Source organism: Desmodus rotundus, chromosome 2 (genome assembly GCF_022682495.2).
Source record: "Desmodus rotundus isolate HL8 chromosome 2, HLdesRot8A.1, whole genome shotgun sequence".
Taxonomy (NCBI): domain Eukaryota; kingdom Metazoa; phylum Chordata; class Mammalia; order Chiroptera; family Phyllostomidae; genus Desmodus; species Desmodus rotundus.
The window spans coordinates 100,615,909-100,630,106 of NC_071388.1; the positions used below are offsets into that span (position 1 = coordinate 100,615,909).

The 14,198-nt window shown below is 42.5% G+C and overlaps 1 protein-coding gene across 1 annotated transcript in view; it reads right to left on the reverse strand.

Moving 5' to 3' along the window:
- HACD2 (3-hydroxyacyl-CoA dehydratase 2) overlaps window positions 1-14,198 on the reverse strand; it is a 106,969-nt gene that overhangs the window by 4,308 nt on the left and 88,463 nt on the right. The window contains exons 5-6 of the mRNA XM_024577961.4: window positions 10,123-10,244; window positions 5,059-5,237 (exon numbers count right to left, since the gene is read on the reverse strand). Of these exons, the coding sequence (XP_024433729.2) occupies window positions 5,059-5,237; window positions 10,123-10,244 (301 nt within the window). The remainder of the gene's footprint in view (window positions 1-5,058; window positions 5,238-10,122; window positions 10,245-14,198) is intronic.

Below are 14,198 nucleotides of genomic sequence, written 5' to 3' on the forward strand. Positions count from 1 at the left end.
GAGGATTAAAAAAAAAAGTAATGGTTCTCAAATGAACTGGATGGTACCGCCTCCCTAAGGAGTATTTGGAAATGGTAGGGGGAACTCCTAGGGGAGCAGGTTACAGCATTCAGCATATGGGGGCAGGAATGCTAAAACCTGCAGTATGTGACGATCCTCCACAACTAAGCATTATTCCATCCCAAATGCTTAGAGTGTCCTTGCTGGGAAATGCCAGTTTAAGCTATCTGGTCGTCACAAGTTACTGTAAACTGGGGGGCTCGACAACCATGTAAAAAACTCCAGTGAGATGGTCTTGGGTGTACACTATCCTTCCTTTCTTCCCCTTCTCAACAGCTCCAATCTCTATTTTTTAGACAATAACCTATATTTTGGGGGAGGTAATTTCTACCACTGCCAACTCTCTCTGAGTTTCTTCTTTTAATGGTTTCCAAGTTGGCAACATTTCAAATAATCCTCCCAAAGTATTCCAAGACATCAGTGGGTTTGTGCACAGATCTGATAAACTGCAGAGGAGGCTCTGATGCTGAGCAGGGCTGCCAACCGCTCCACTCACTATTTGCAGGCAGAAAGTCATTCACAGAAAAGACCCAGCTTGTGCATATAATTCAATAGTGAGAGAACTATTTTGGTTTGAGAACTAGAAAATTTGACAAGCTCTATAATCTAAAAACTGGAAGTAAAGATATAATTAAACCATAAGGAATGCTAATTGTAATCATTTAAAAATGCAGGGCCAGTCTCATTTCCATAGATGTGTTTTAGTAAAGGGAAACGCTGTGGCAAAGTATGCTAAGGGACTTTTCCTCTAGTTGCATTTGATTACAACACCCTGTAGAGGCCACCACAGCCTCACAGCTAGGTCGGAGGGTGGCAGGGAGGACGGGAACCCAGCAGCCATTCATTAGGTCTGTAGTGGCAGTGAGAGCAAGATGGCCGAGCACACCTTTACCTTCGTCCCTGTGGGCAAGGGCCTACTGGCTGCCAGAGGACTCTGATGTCAGAACCAGAGGGCAAATGTGGCCCTTTCATTCTTTAACATCTTCCAGAGGTTTCTTAGTGACTAAGAAAAAGAAATGCATGTGTATGGGGAGGGCGGGGGGTGGCAGGGAAATGGGGAGACTTTGGCTGAAGGTTCTTCATAGCTCTAGCAGGGACTTCTTGGTGACCAGAACTTGGATGACACTGTCTCCATTTGAATTACCCACATGTTCAGGCTGAACCCAACTACAATGGCTGAAACAATTCTGGATTTGTGGCTACCATTTTTACCCACATTGGGCTATAATGAAGACTAACCCTAAGAAGGTCTCAACCTGACAACAGGCTATTTAGAATTCTATCTTCTGCTCTCCCAGTTCAGGACCCACCAAATGGAGATGGCTGCTGTGCAATGAGTGTGTGTCTTGGTGTGTTGGGGTGGGTGTGGGTACTTGTGGGTGCTGCTGTGCCCTCCTTCCTGTAAGATGAGAGCAACTGGAAATGCTGTGCCTGGGGTAAGTTTCACTCTCAGTTTTTCTAATAAACAGGTGCAGTTATGGTTCTGACAACCTGGAGTGCCAAGCTTCTTGGAGCCCTCGCCCTACACCACTGTCTCTGAGCCTTTTTTTTTTAACCCCCACTCTATAACTAACTTTCATCAGTGTGGGGAGGGGAACTGTAAGTAAGACTCAGACATCTACTAAGTCCTGCAGATACTGCACATGGCAACATGGAGGGGAGGTACATCTTGCAAAGGACTCCAAGCATCCCAACCCAAGAATACTCCTGAGGCCAGGGCTCATGGGCCACCATTTGGGCTTCATGGGCATCACTGCAAATAGGTCAGGTGTTGCTATATAAACAAATAGATGTACATACACACACACACACACACACACACACACGAGGTCTGTCTGGAAAACGTCCAGCCATGGCTAATATAAGGAGAATGGTTTGTGTGATGTTGATGTAACCTGGCAGCCAAGGAGAGTGGACTGGAATGTGCATGTGTGAACAATGACAACTTCACTGTACTGGTAGGCACCAGTGGGGGCGGTAGACACCATTGAGTGAGCATGTGTGCTGTGTGGCCATCACATTCACAATGACTGAGCGAGTAGAGCAATGAATCTGCATCAAAATTTGTGTTAAGCCCGAACATTCCGCTGTGGAAACTATTTGGATGATTCAGAAGGCTGCAGCTCTGGGCAACTGGTGATTGGCGGCTTTGTCACGACAACGCACCAGCTCATGCATCACGTCTCGTGCAGTTTTTTTGTGAAACATCAAATCTCTTGGGTTACTCAGCACCCCCTACAACCCAGGTTTGGTGCCCTGCAACCTCTGGCTTTTTCCAAAACTAAAATCACTTTGGAAAGGGAAGAGATTGTAGACTGTTGATGAGATTCAGGAAAATATGATGGGGCAGCTGATGGCAACTGGGAGAACTGTGTGAGGTCCCAAAGTGCCTACTCTGAAAGGGACTGAGGTGTCATTGTCCTATGTACAATGTTTCTTGTATCTTGTATCTTCAATAAATGTCTCTATTTTTCATATCACATGGCTGGATACCTTCTGGACAGACTTCCCATTTAATAAGATTAAAAGAAACTTAAGTTGTAGAAAGAAAACCAAATTTGATAAAGAAGACAACATGTCAATAGCAACCTCTCCTAATCCTGCATTTCTTGTAATAAATACAAAGTTTCGGAAAGATGCAACTGTACAGTTGGCTGGGAATGAACTGTACAAATTGCCCTCAATATTACCACCTAAACTACTGAAAACATCCAGGGCAACTGGCCAGGCCAGAAGCAAAGTGAGCGCCAGCAGACAGGTGATGAAGCCCTGATACGGTCTGGGCTGCCATCTTGAGCTGGGTTGGAAGTCAGAGATTTGAAGAAAATCTTTTAATCTTTATTTGAAATCAACCCTTTTTCATTTTCTACAAAAGTTAAGCTGCCTTAAAAAGGAGAAAGACTATAAACTTTAACCAAGCCACATTCTCTTAACAAAAGAAGGCTAAAAAAGGAAGGGGGGATGAACTGAGGTAAAGAGAGCAGACTTTTTGAGAAATCTGCTTCACTCTCTAAAAGACAGTAGGCCCAGAGGTCTATGTTTTTTCTTCTATCTCTTTTAAAGCCGAGACGGAAAACCCCAGAGAACTAGGTTTGTTTTCTTTCAGGAATCCAATCGCTGGGTGGGCTGACTGGGCCTGACCAGGCCCCTGCTTGGTACCCTGAGGTCAGCAGGTAGAGGAGACAGGGAGGCGCACACAGCCTCAGGTGGCCCTGGAGAGCTGTCCGGGAAGGCAGCCCTTCCTTGACAGACAGACATCCCGCATCAACCCTCAGGTTTCTGTCAGTGTGGCAGCATTTTGTTAGTGGTTTGATTTCACGAAACCCTCCTTGACCCTTTCCCAGTTACTCTAAATGGCACCTATCTTCTGTGTAATCAAGAACTTATGCTGAGGTAAAATAAATCTTGTGGTGCCCACTGACTAGGATAATGTGTTATTCCGGTGTGGCAAAAGCGCAACTAAGAATTGTTGCTCTAGAGATTTGAAGATGAAACTCTTAGAAACAGTATTAGAAAGGTAAGAAAACTGTTAATTTTTACACTCCTCTATATTTATCTGTTTGGTAATCAACTACATTTTACATTTGAGAGATGACCTTTAGCTACTATGGTTTCAGCACCTGAGAGGAGGGCCTGATAATTAATACAGAGTAGGAAATGAATCACGAAGCAGAGCTGTGTCCAAGATAAACATTCACATGAAGTCTGGACGTAGTGTTTTGTTTTTTTTTTTAAACTTACCCATGGATTGTATATTTTTTATTTCTATTTTCTCAACTTAGTTTAATATTCTTTTTAAAAAAGATTTTCTTTTTTAGAGAGAAAGGGCAGAAGGGAGAAAGAGAGGGAGGGAAACATTGATGTGAGAGAGATACCTTGATCAGTTGCCTATCACACACCCCCTACTGGGGACCTGGCCCACAACCCAGGCATGTGCCCTGACTGGGAATTGACCCAGCGATGTTTTGGTTCATAGGCCCGCTCTCAACGCACTGTGACACACCAGCCAGAGACAGATGCAGGGTTTTTTCACAATGCATGAAATACAGTTTTTCATAGGATACAAACATGTTGCTTATGATGGTTAGGATGACTCATACAGTTAATGCTGTAGGCTAAAGAAAAGTCCGACCCTCTTGTCTGAATTTTACCTGAGGTTTAGGGGAGAATATAGCACCTTGCAGACTAAAATGACATTCAGAACCATAATGGCTACAGGAATAGCTAAAGGAGAAGAAACATATGTTCTTGGGTAGAAGAAGAGCCTTTTGGATATGGGGAAATCAACCACAGGATTTCAAATGAACATCAGAATTCAAGAAAAGGCCTACACAACTCTTCCTCAGCAAACAGGACTCAATTCACAGAAGCCTCAGACACGCGTCCTTTGGTCTGTTATCAAGTGCGCTGACAGACACATTTGGTGTCCGACACGGTCCTTCGGCCGGACTCTTAAAGCACTGGAAGCCATCCTGAAGAGAACACTGTGTTCTGTTCAGATGGTTTTAGTGCTTGTTTCTAAACAAGAAAAGAAGAGATATAGAAAAAAATAAATTAATCTATTTTATTTTGTTATTTGTTTCCAGTTAACTACTGATTCCTCAAAAATGAAATAACTATTTTCATACAGTAAAAATGTAAAACATCTCTTTACAATGTTTTTCCAATGCCATTAATAAGCAGTTCTTGAGAAACAGAAAAAGTCAATGTAAGGCTTTAATGGTTTTTTTGGTTTTCCACTCAGTGCTTTTCCCCCATAGACAGTTACCTACCCTGGTGTTCACTGTTTCAAACCCACACACACTGAGGAGGGATGCATTTTGGCACCTGTATGGAGAACGATTCATCTTTCTACAATTACTACCAGAGAAAATTCCTAATAAACTAGGTTTCCGTTTACCTGGACATGGAATAAAAACAACCAAAGGTTTTTACCTCTAGCTATTGTAGAGCCAACTTTTAAAACATAAAGAAATACAGGTTCAACTGTTTACTTACGTGGAATGTAGGAGATCATTATCAGAATTAGGAAGGCATAATAGTCAAAGGAGAAATTGTACTTGTTAGGTAAGCTGATGGAGTACAGGCCCGCCTGTCTGACAAAAGGCAAAGCGGCATATATGGTGAGCAGCTCCCCTGACACTCCCATTGGGTACAGCACAATGAAAAGCGTGTACCTAGAACAAAACAAAACATTCATTACTGAGCCTTGAAGCCAACGTTAGTAGAAAGATGCACTCCCACCCTTCTAATCAGTACTGGTCTTTTAAAAAACTATTATTTATACATTTTCCTGTTTACCCACTGTTTAAGTTCAGGTTTTATAAGCCAGTTTTTGGAAAGGGCCTATAGCAGGTATGTTTCTGAATATTCTAAAATAAAATAAATGTGTTTGGTCAGCCTCAAAATTTGGTCTGACTCAATAAACAACTCTTCAAAACAACTCCCTAAAGTAAGTAAGGTGATGCCAAATACTGGTAAAGTAGGGGCGCTGAGGCATGGTCTACACTGACCCTACCTATGGGGTGGTAGTGGACATGGGGCGTTCGCAGAGAGGTGGCGGGAGGTATCGGAGCCTGTGTCTGGGAATCCCTAACAACGTGCACCGAGTCTGGGGTGTCGTCAGAACAGGACAGAGCTCACTCAGTGTGTGTACACCGCCACGTTACTCAAGTGTCCGCACGCGCTGTGGTGAAGCTAAAATATTCTCGTGTATGCTAATTTAAAAACATTAAAAATTCATAATAGCTTTTGGTCATTATATAATTTTTCAATGAAAGTAACTATAATTACTATCACATGGGAGAATCCACACAATTTCTTTCATTTTAAAAGAAATTCTTGCCTTGGCTGGTGTGGCTTAATGGATTGAGTGCCGGCCTACAAACCAAAAGGTCACTGGTTTGATTCCCAGTCAGGGCACACGCCTGGGTTTTGGGCCAGGTCTCCAGATGGGGGCGTGTGAGACGTGACCGGTCAATATATGCCTCGCACACTGATGTATCTATCCCTTTCTTTCCCCCTACCTTCCTCTCTTTCTAAAAGTAAATAAATAAAATCTTAAAAAAAAAATAAAAGAAACTCTACGTTTCCAAAAGATACAGAGAGAAGTTCATCCTATGGAATAAACTGGAAGTCATTTTGAAGTATAGGTGTTACTAAAGAAACTATCAGCTCAGATTTTAAAAAGCCTTTGGCTGCAGCATTATTTATAATAGTCAAGATATGGAAACAACATAAGTGTCCGCTGATAGGTAAATAAAGAGAATTTTATATGTATCTATACAATAAAATATTACTCAGCCATTAGAAAATAATAAAATCTTGCCATTTGTGACGGACAGCCCTAGAGGATATTATGCGAAGCATGTGTCAGACAGAGAAGGACAAATACCACGTGATTTCACTTGTATGTGGAATCTAAAAAACAGAACAAATGAACACACAAAATAAAGCAGAAACAGACTCATAGAGAACAAGCTGATGGTTGCCAGAGGGCAGGGGAGTAGGAGGAGCAGGTGAAAAGGTGAAGGCAAATAAAACGTGCAAGTCACAGGGATGCAGCATACAGCAGCGGGAATATTCTCGATGGTACTTAACAGCGCCACGCAGTGACAGATAGCTAATTTGGTTGTGTCAGTCACTTTGTTAGGTATATAAATAGTTGGATTACTCTGTGCTACACCTGAAACTCATATATATGTATAATACAGGGTCCGGCACAAATAATGCCCCCCCCCTTCTACAAAATCTTTTATTACAAGATCATAAGCACATAATTCTGTAACAGCATCACACTCAAGCTCACCATATGACATTTTAGGTGAAGTGTTCACATTAAAACTATAAATGATTACACCCACATTATTACTCTACCAACCACATTCAAGCAGGCCTTACTTCTGCCGGAACCCGTGGTATATGTCAACTATACTTTAATAATAAAAATAAAACGTCTTTGGCTGTTTGTGGCTAACAGAGTGCACTGGGCTTCCAAATCCCAGGTACAGGAACTGTGCTAAGAAATCTGTGACAATGAAGGCAGACATTCCCTGTTGCCATCCTCAGCCACGCTGAGGAGGAGGGTGAAAAGGAAGAATTTCCTGTAGGCCACAGAAAACAAGGGACAAAAGAATCATTCCCCAAGAGTAAAATCAAGGCTTGGTCAATAAAATTTCCCTATAACCAGGGTATACAGTGTTCACAGTGCCTGCCCGGGTTGGTTAGAAACTGCTACGTTTTCCCCATTCTTCCCTTTTCTTTAATAAAAATGTTTATTTCAAAAGAAGAAAGAAAGAAACAAAGGAAGAAAAGAGAGTCCATATACTTGAAATGTTGCGAACAACAGGACTGTCTCTAATTTAATCACCAAATTTATAAATTGTCTAGGAACCAATTTTCCTTCTATGAAATGAGGCATTTGGGTCCCAAGGATAATTTTGCTTCTTTTGCTTTTCAATCCTCCCCTAGACTTTTTTTTTTTTTTTTTTTAATATTTTAATATATTTATTGATTATGCTATTACAGTTGTCCCATTTCCCCCCCCACTCCACTCCATCCTGTCCACCCCCCTCCCTCCCACATTCCCCCCCCATAGTTCATGTCCATGGGTCATACTTACAAGTTCTTTGGCTTCTACATTTCCTACACTATTTTTACCCTCCCCCTGTCTATTTTCCACCTATCATCTATGCTACTTATTCTCTGTACCTTTACCCCCCTCTCCCCCTCCCACTCCCTTATTGACAACCCTCATGTTCTAGTTGTTTGCCTAGTTTGCTCTCGTTTTTGTTTTATGTGTGGTCGTTAATAACTGTGAGTTTGCTGTCATTTTTACTGTTCCTATTTTTGATCTTTTTCTTAGGTAACTCCCTTTAACATTTCGTATAATAAGGGCTTGGTGATGATGAGCCTCTTCAACTTGACCTTATCTGAGAAGCACTTTATCCTCCCTTCCATTCTAAATGATAGCTTTGCTGGATACAGTAATCTTGGACGTAGGTCCTTGCGTTTAATCTTGGGTAATGTAATTATGATGTGTCTTGTTGTGTTCCTCCTTGGGTCCAGCTTCTTTGGGACTCTCTGAGCTTCCTGGACTTCCCGGAAGTCTATTTCCTTTGCCAGATCGGGGAAGTTCTCCATTATTTGTTCAAATAAGTTTTCAATTTTTTGTTCTTCCTCTTCTCCTTCTGGCACCCCTATAATTCGGATGTTGGAACGTTTCAAGGTGTCCTGGAGGTTCCTAAGCCTCTCCTCATTTTTCCAAGTTCTTGTTTCTTCATTCTTTTCTGGTTGAATGTTTGTTTCTTCCTTCTGGTCCGTACCATTGATTTGAGTCCCAGTTTCCTTCTCATCACTATTGGTTCCCTGTACATTTTCCTTTGTTTCTCTTAGCATAGGCTTCATTTTTTCATCTGTTTTTCGAATAGATTCAACCAAGTCTGTGAGCATATTGATAACCAGTGCTTTGAACTGTGCATCCGATAGGTTGGCTATCTCTTCGTCGCTTAGTTGTATTTTTTCTGGAGCTTTGAAGTGTTCTGTCATTTGGGCCATTTTTTTTGTTTGTCTTGGCGCGTCTGTTACTTTAAGGGGCGGAGCCTTAGGTGTTCACCGGGGCGGGGTAATGCTGGTCGCTGCGCTGTGATGCTGTACGTGGGGGTGGGGCCGAGAGGGAGCAATGGCGCTCGCTTCACTCTCCTCCGGATTTCAGTCTTTCACTCCGCTACCCACAATCAAATTGGGCCCCTCTGGTGCTGGTTCCCGAGTAAGTGGGCCTGTGCACACTCTAGGCCCCTGTGGGTCTCTCCAACAACCTCTCCTGTGAGGCTGGGAGTCTCTCCTGCCGCCCCAACCCCCAGGGGCGCTTTCAATCAGAGGTTTGAGGCTTTATTTCCCCGAGCTGGAGCCCTGGGTTGCGCAGCGGTCTGCTTCTCTGCCCGCCGTTCGTCCGGTTTATCTGTGGGCGAATGTGGTGCCGCAATGTGCTATCCGCCACTCTGCCTGCCCCACTCTCCGCCACTCTGAGTCCGGCCCTCTGGGTTTATCTGTGCAAATGTGGGACCGCAGGGTCTGCTAGTGCTCGGACTGCCTGCGCCATTTGTCCCACACTCCGCCAGTCTCAGTCCCGCCACAGCCACGCGAGTCCTCTCCACCCCAGTGCCGTCTCCGCCCCTCCTACCAGTCTGGATGAATGATTATTTTCTGTTTCCTTGGTGTTGGTCCCCCTTGCTGTTCGATTCTCTGTCAGTTCTGGTTGTGCGAGGAGGCGCAGTGTGTCTACCTACGCCGCCATCTTGGTTCTCCCTCCCCTAGACTTTTTCAACTCAGAAGACTGCTTACACCCTGGCTGCTGTGCCTCAATGGACTGAGTGCTGGCCTGCGAACCAAGGGGTCCCTGGTTCCATGCCCAGTCAGGGCACATACCTGGGTTGCGGGCCAGGTCCACAGTGGGGGTTCGTGAGAGGCAACCACACATTGATGTCTCCCTCTCTTTCTTCCTCCCTTCCCCTCTCTAAAAATAAATAAATTAAATTAAAAAAAAAAGAAAACTGCTTACAACTATCTCATGGGTTACTTCAGATAGAGAGATGAACTGTCAGCCTTTTATCCCATTTATAATGAATATTACTGTAAAAATAATCAAAGTAAATGAACTGATAATAAGCTAAATTGCCTTCTAATGTTTGCTATTAATTAAAATTAATTTAAGAGTCATAGCTTGTCGGCAAAATTGAGAACTGGTCTTGGTTCAAAAAACCATCAAAATGGCAGAAGCTCATCGGTAAAATTTGATATGGACAAAAAGGTGATGTTACATCAAATCTCTACTAAGATTTGAATATAACCGAAAAGAACTGATTCAATAAAAATAACAAGTATAAAAAAATTAAAACAGTATTTCTATAATCAAAATTAAGTAGCGTTCCTTATCCTGATGAAAATCTACCCAACCCCTAGCTCATACGATTTTATTTCGAGGAACTTAAGAGGCAGTATTTAGACAACATTGCAGTGATGGATCATTTCAAAAGTTAGTCTTCATTCCCTGCACTTCTTTACCTGGCCCATTTGATGAGGTAAGGCAGATGGTTTAATAGGCTGAATGTATAAAAGGAGTAACGGATAATTTCTGTGACTGTCCAGGCAATAACAAACAGAAGGACACTGTCTTCACTCTGTACCTAAAGGAAAAGGAAAACAAAAGCAAATACATAAAACATTTTAACAAAAAGCAGTTACAGTGTGCAGCCTGGAGGCCCTCTCCCTTCCCCTGTCCATTACAGAGCTGGGAGATTAGTGTGTGGACACAGTCCCCGGTCTCTATCCTCAGCGGCCATCGCACAGCACAGGAAGAGCCTGACACATAAAGGAACACACACTGTGACAACAACTGTGGAGACAGCCAAGTGGGAAGACGCAAGTGAGAAGGAACCCAGCTTACTGATGAGTGGCAGACGCAGGGCGGGGAACTATGTGAGCTGTTAGCCACAAAAAGAAACTAACATGAGGAATGAGTGTCACTGGCCAGCCTCACATGGAGACTGTGAATGTGAGCGGAGGTTGGGGGGGGGCAGGAGTGGTTACATCAGAATGACAGAAGGGCAAATTGGTGGAAAGCTTGGGATCCATTAACAAGAATTTTAATTTGATTTGCAAGACAACTAGAAAACAGAGGAAATTTCAAGAAAGGGGAATGTAATGATTAAAACACAACTGAAGATGAAGCCAATTCACTGGGTAGTTTAAAATCAAGTGGGGGAAGAGCAAGACCATCTAAGCGTTTATTCTCTCCCACTGGTGATTTCTTCCCCCAGACTAAGCCTGGTTTAAATCAAGAATTATAGAGGTCCCCATGCTGATCACAACAAGTAGCTAAAGCCAGAAGAGCTTTGAAATTCCTGACCTCCTATGAAATTGTTTTCATGCAGAAAAAACAATAAACTTTTAAAAGAGCCCCTTAGATGTTTTTGGTTTTGTTTTTAAAGAGATGTTCTTACTAGATGCCTCAGACCGCAAATCTTGCATGAAAGTCTGTGGTTTTAACTTTCGACACCTCCTTCCGACCCACCCCAGCTAGGTTTACCATGATCCTCGGTGCTTAAAAACCAGCAATTAGAAACAACCCGGCACTGAGATTCACTGAAGTTTTCTTGCATCCGTAAGGGGCCGTTAGAGTTGGGTGTGACTAAGAAATTCCACTGAGTAAATGAGACAAATTTTAATTGTAGGATGGACCTTATGTCTTTACTCCTAACATCTGATACAACAAAGGTACAGCACTCTAACCTTAACTCTTGCTTCTTTGTATTTGCAGTGTTAATAGCTTTTAGCACTTATATTCTTCCTTAGAAAGTGAACATGGAGCGATCCACCTACACAGTGAAATAAGTAGTAATTTACATACCTATTAACTAAATCGTTCTGACAAAGAATTTCATAAATGGAGAGTGACTATTCTCTAAAAATAATAAGAATTTTCCAGTGTCAAGAGCAAGAGTACTTTGTGTTTTCCTGGTACTCTCATATTAGCCCAAGTAGAGGGAATGCGAACCCCTCCAGAGCTTCCCTGTGTCAGTTTTCAGTCTGTCCCCAAACCCTTGCTTAACAATCACGTACACTAAAGTATCATTTCAAAGCACACTTTGCTTTTTGGATGTATATTGCAATCCTCCTCATCTTAAGTAGATAAGTTTTTACAGTTATGGGAGAAACCTTGCTTAAGGATCTTTGGATTATAATATTTTGCACTATAAATGCCTTGAAAGCTGGGAGTGTGTTTTATTCATCTTTTGATTCCCCAAAGCACTTTGTGCTTTTCACAAGTAGGAGCTCATAAGCATTTGTGAAGTAAATGAATTCAATCCTATTCCCAGCTTTTTGACCCTTGATAGCAGTTTCTGTGTAGTTGTAGTGACCTTCAAGGAGACAGGTAACAAAAACCTCCAAACCTCCCACTCTGATCCAGCCTGGAGGTGATCTGATTGACCCCCACCTCCATCCCTGTTAGTCTTAAACTAAAATAATTCTAACAAACCCAGACCCAGGATAAGTGTGAAGCAGTCTGCTCCCACAGGCCAGCTGCAAAGACCATGTCATAATTTTAAAAAGACTGAGAATGGGGGAAATGACCATTTTGTACAAATGGGATCTTCAGATCAATGGGAAGTGGAACACATTAAGAAGGACTTGGGTAAAGTCAGACGTGGGCTTATCTGATTTGCAGATAATCACCCATTAACAGAAAACAGGGGCAGAATGTAATGAGTGGAAACAGTAAGATCAATGAGATCCCAAAACGTGTTTGTTCCCTGACATTAACAGCAGCATTATTCACGACAGCCAAAAGGTGGAAACAACGCTTGTGTCCATCAACAGGTGAAGTGGTAAACGAAATATGGTATATACATACAATGGAATATAATTCATCCCTAAAAAGTAAGGCAATTCTAATGCTACGACGTGGATGAACTTTGAACATGTTATATAAAATAAGCCATCCACGAAAGGACAAATATGGTATCATTCCACTCGTGAGGTACTCAAATTCAGAGAGAAAGTAGGGGCAGAAGGTTGCCAAGGGCTGGGGTGGGAGGAAATAGGGAGCAATTGTTCCGAGAATACGGAGTTTCAGTGTGGGAAGATGAACAAAGTTCTGGGGAGGCTTGGTGGCGACAGTTGCAGAAGAGCAGAATGTACTTAACACAACTGAACCATGTATTTAAAAATGGCTAAAATGTAAATTTTATGTTATGTATATTTTACCACAGTAAAAAAATTAAAAAACCCAGCAAGATGAAATCTAACAAAGCTCAATGTACAACAGTATGACTCAGCACCAACAAAGTGGCTGCAGTGCAACTTAAGAACGTAAGAAATACAGAGTTTCTGGTGAACCATAAGCTTCATATGCGCCAACAGGATGTAGGTGGCTGTTCAAATCACCCAACCAAGCAACCCACCAGCCAGTATTTGGCTACACTAAGAATCTCATCCCAATTACTCTCTCCTAAATAGATCGGACCCCACCTAGTCTATTTAGAATGAGGTCAGAGTCAGTTACAAGAACTCTTGAACTAGCAGAGGGTTAACTACAAAATACAAAAAAGGAAATCATGTTCAATAGGCATAAGGACACGAGACTAATGGAAAAATTAACAGAGAGTAAAATGCCTGGCTCAAAATAGGAAAGACTATGGAACAAACCAGCTGACTAACAAAACAGGTCCCTTCACGAGGCTGTGCGCTCCCAGACACTGAGCATATTCAACCAAGACTGCTGAGGAGGAAAAGTGCTGGATGGTGGTGGATGGGGCTTCCAGCTGCTGTTCCTTGGGAAAGGGTGGCGTATAACCTGTATGTGGAACAGGTATCAAACTGGCTCATACTAATTTCCTTGCATGAGCTGAAGTTTTTTAGTTGGAAAGAAAAATGGGTAGGCACTTTAATAGTCCTTATAAATAATTTTCCTTTATCAAAGTAGGAAGAAGAGGAGAGAATAACTGAGAAGACCCTCCTTTCATCACTGACTGCTGAGTGTGTAGAAGGGGAGGAATCCCTGCACCCCTCCATTTCAGTAGCAAGGTCTCCAGGGTCCGGGCTTCACCTCAAGTGGCTTCCTCAGCGCCCAGCACAGGTCTGAACACGGGGAATGGACTGAATCAACACCTCTTCCCTTGAGTAACTCCTCTCCTCCCCTCCCTTCCCCTTTCCTTTTCTTTTCTCTCTCTGAAAGCAGGCACTGGGGACATTTTCTAACCAACAGGGAGCCTCCTTTCTATCAAGGGTCAATGATGCAGAGAAAAGAATCAACAGGTTCTCACTGAAATAAAAACAAAGCCAGTTTAGTTTTGGAGAGGTTTTTTTGAGGGGCAGAGGACTAGAATTATAAAAACTTCAACTCAGCTGCTTTTTGAATTAAGAACTAGAAACATATAATTTTATTAATTATGAAGAATAAGAGGTTTAATATGTCCACACAAAGATTTGCACTCAAATGTTCATAGCAGCATTACCTATAACAGCCGAAAGATACAATGACCCAAATGTCCAGCAACTGGTGAATGGGGCAGTAAAATGCGGCACACATCCATACGATAGAATATGATAGAACATGCGTCAGCAACACAAAGGAAATA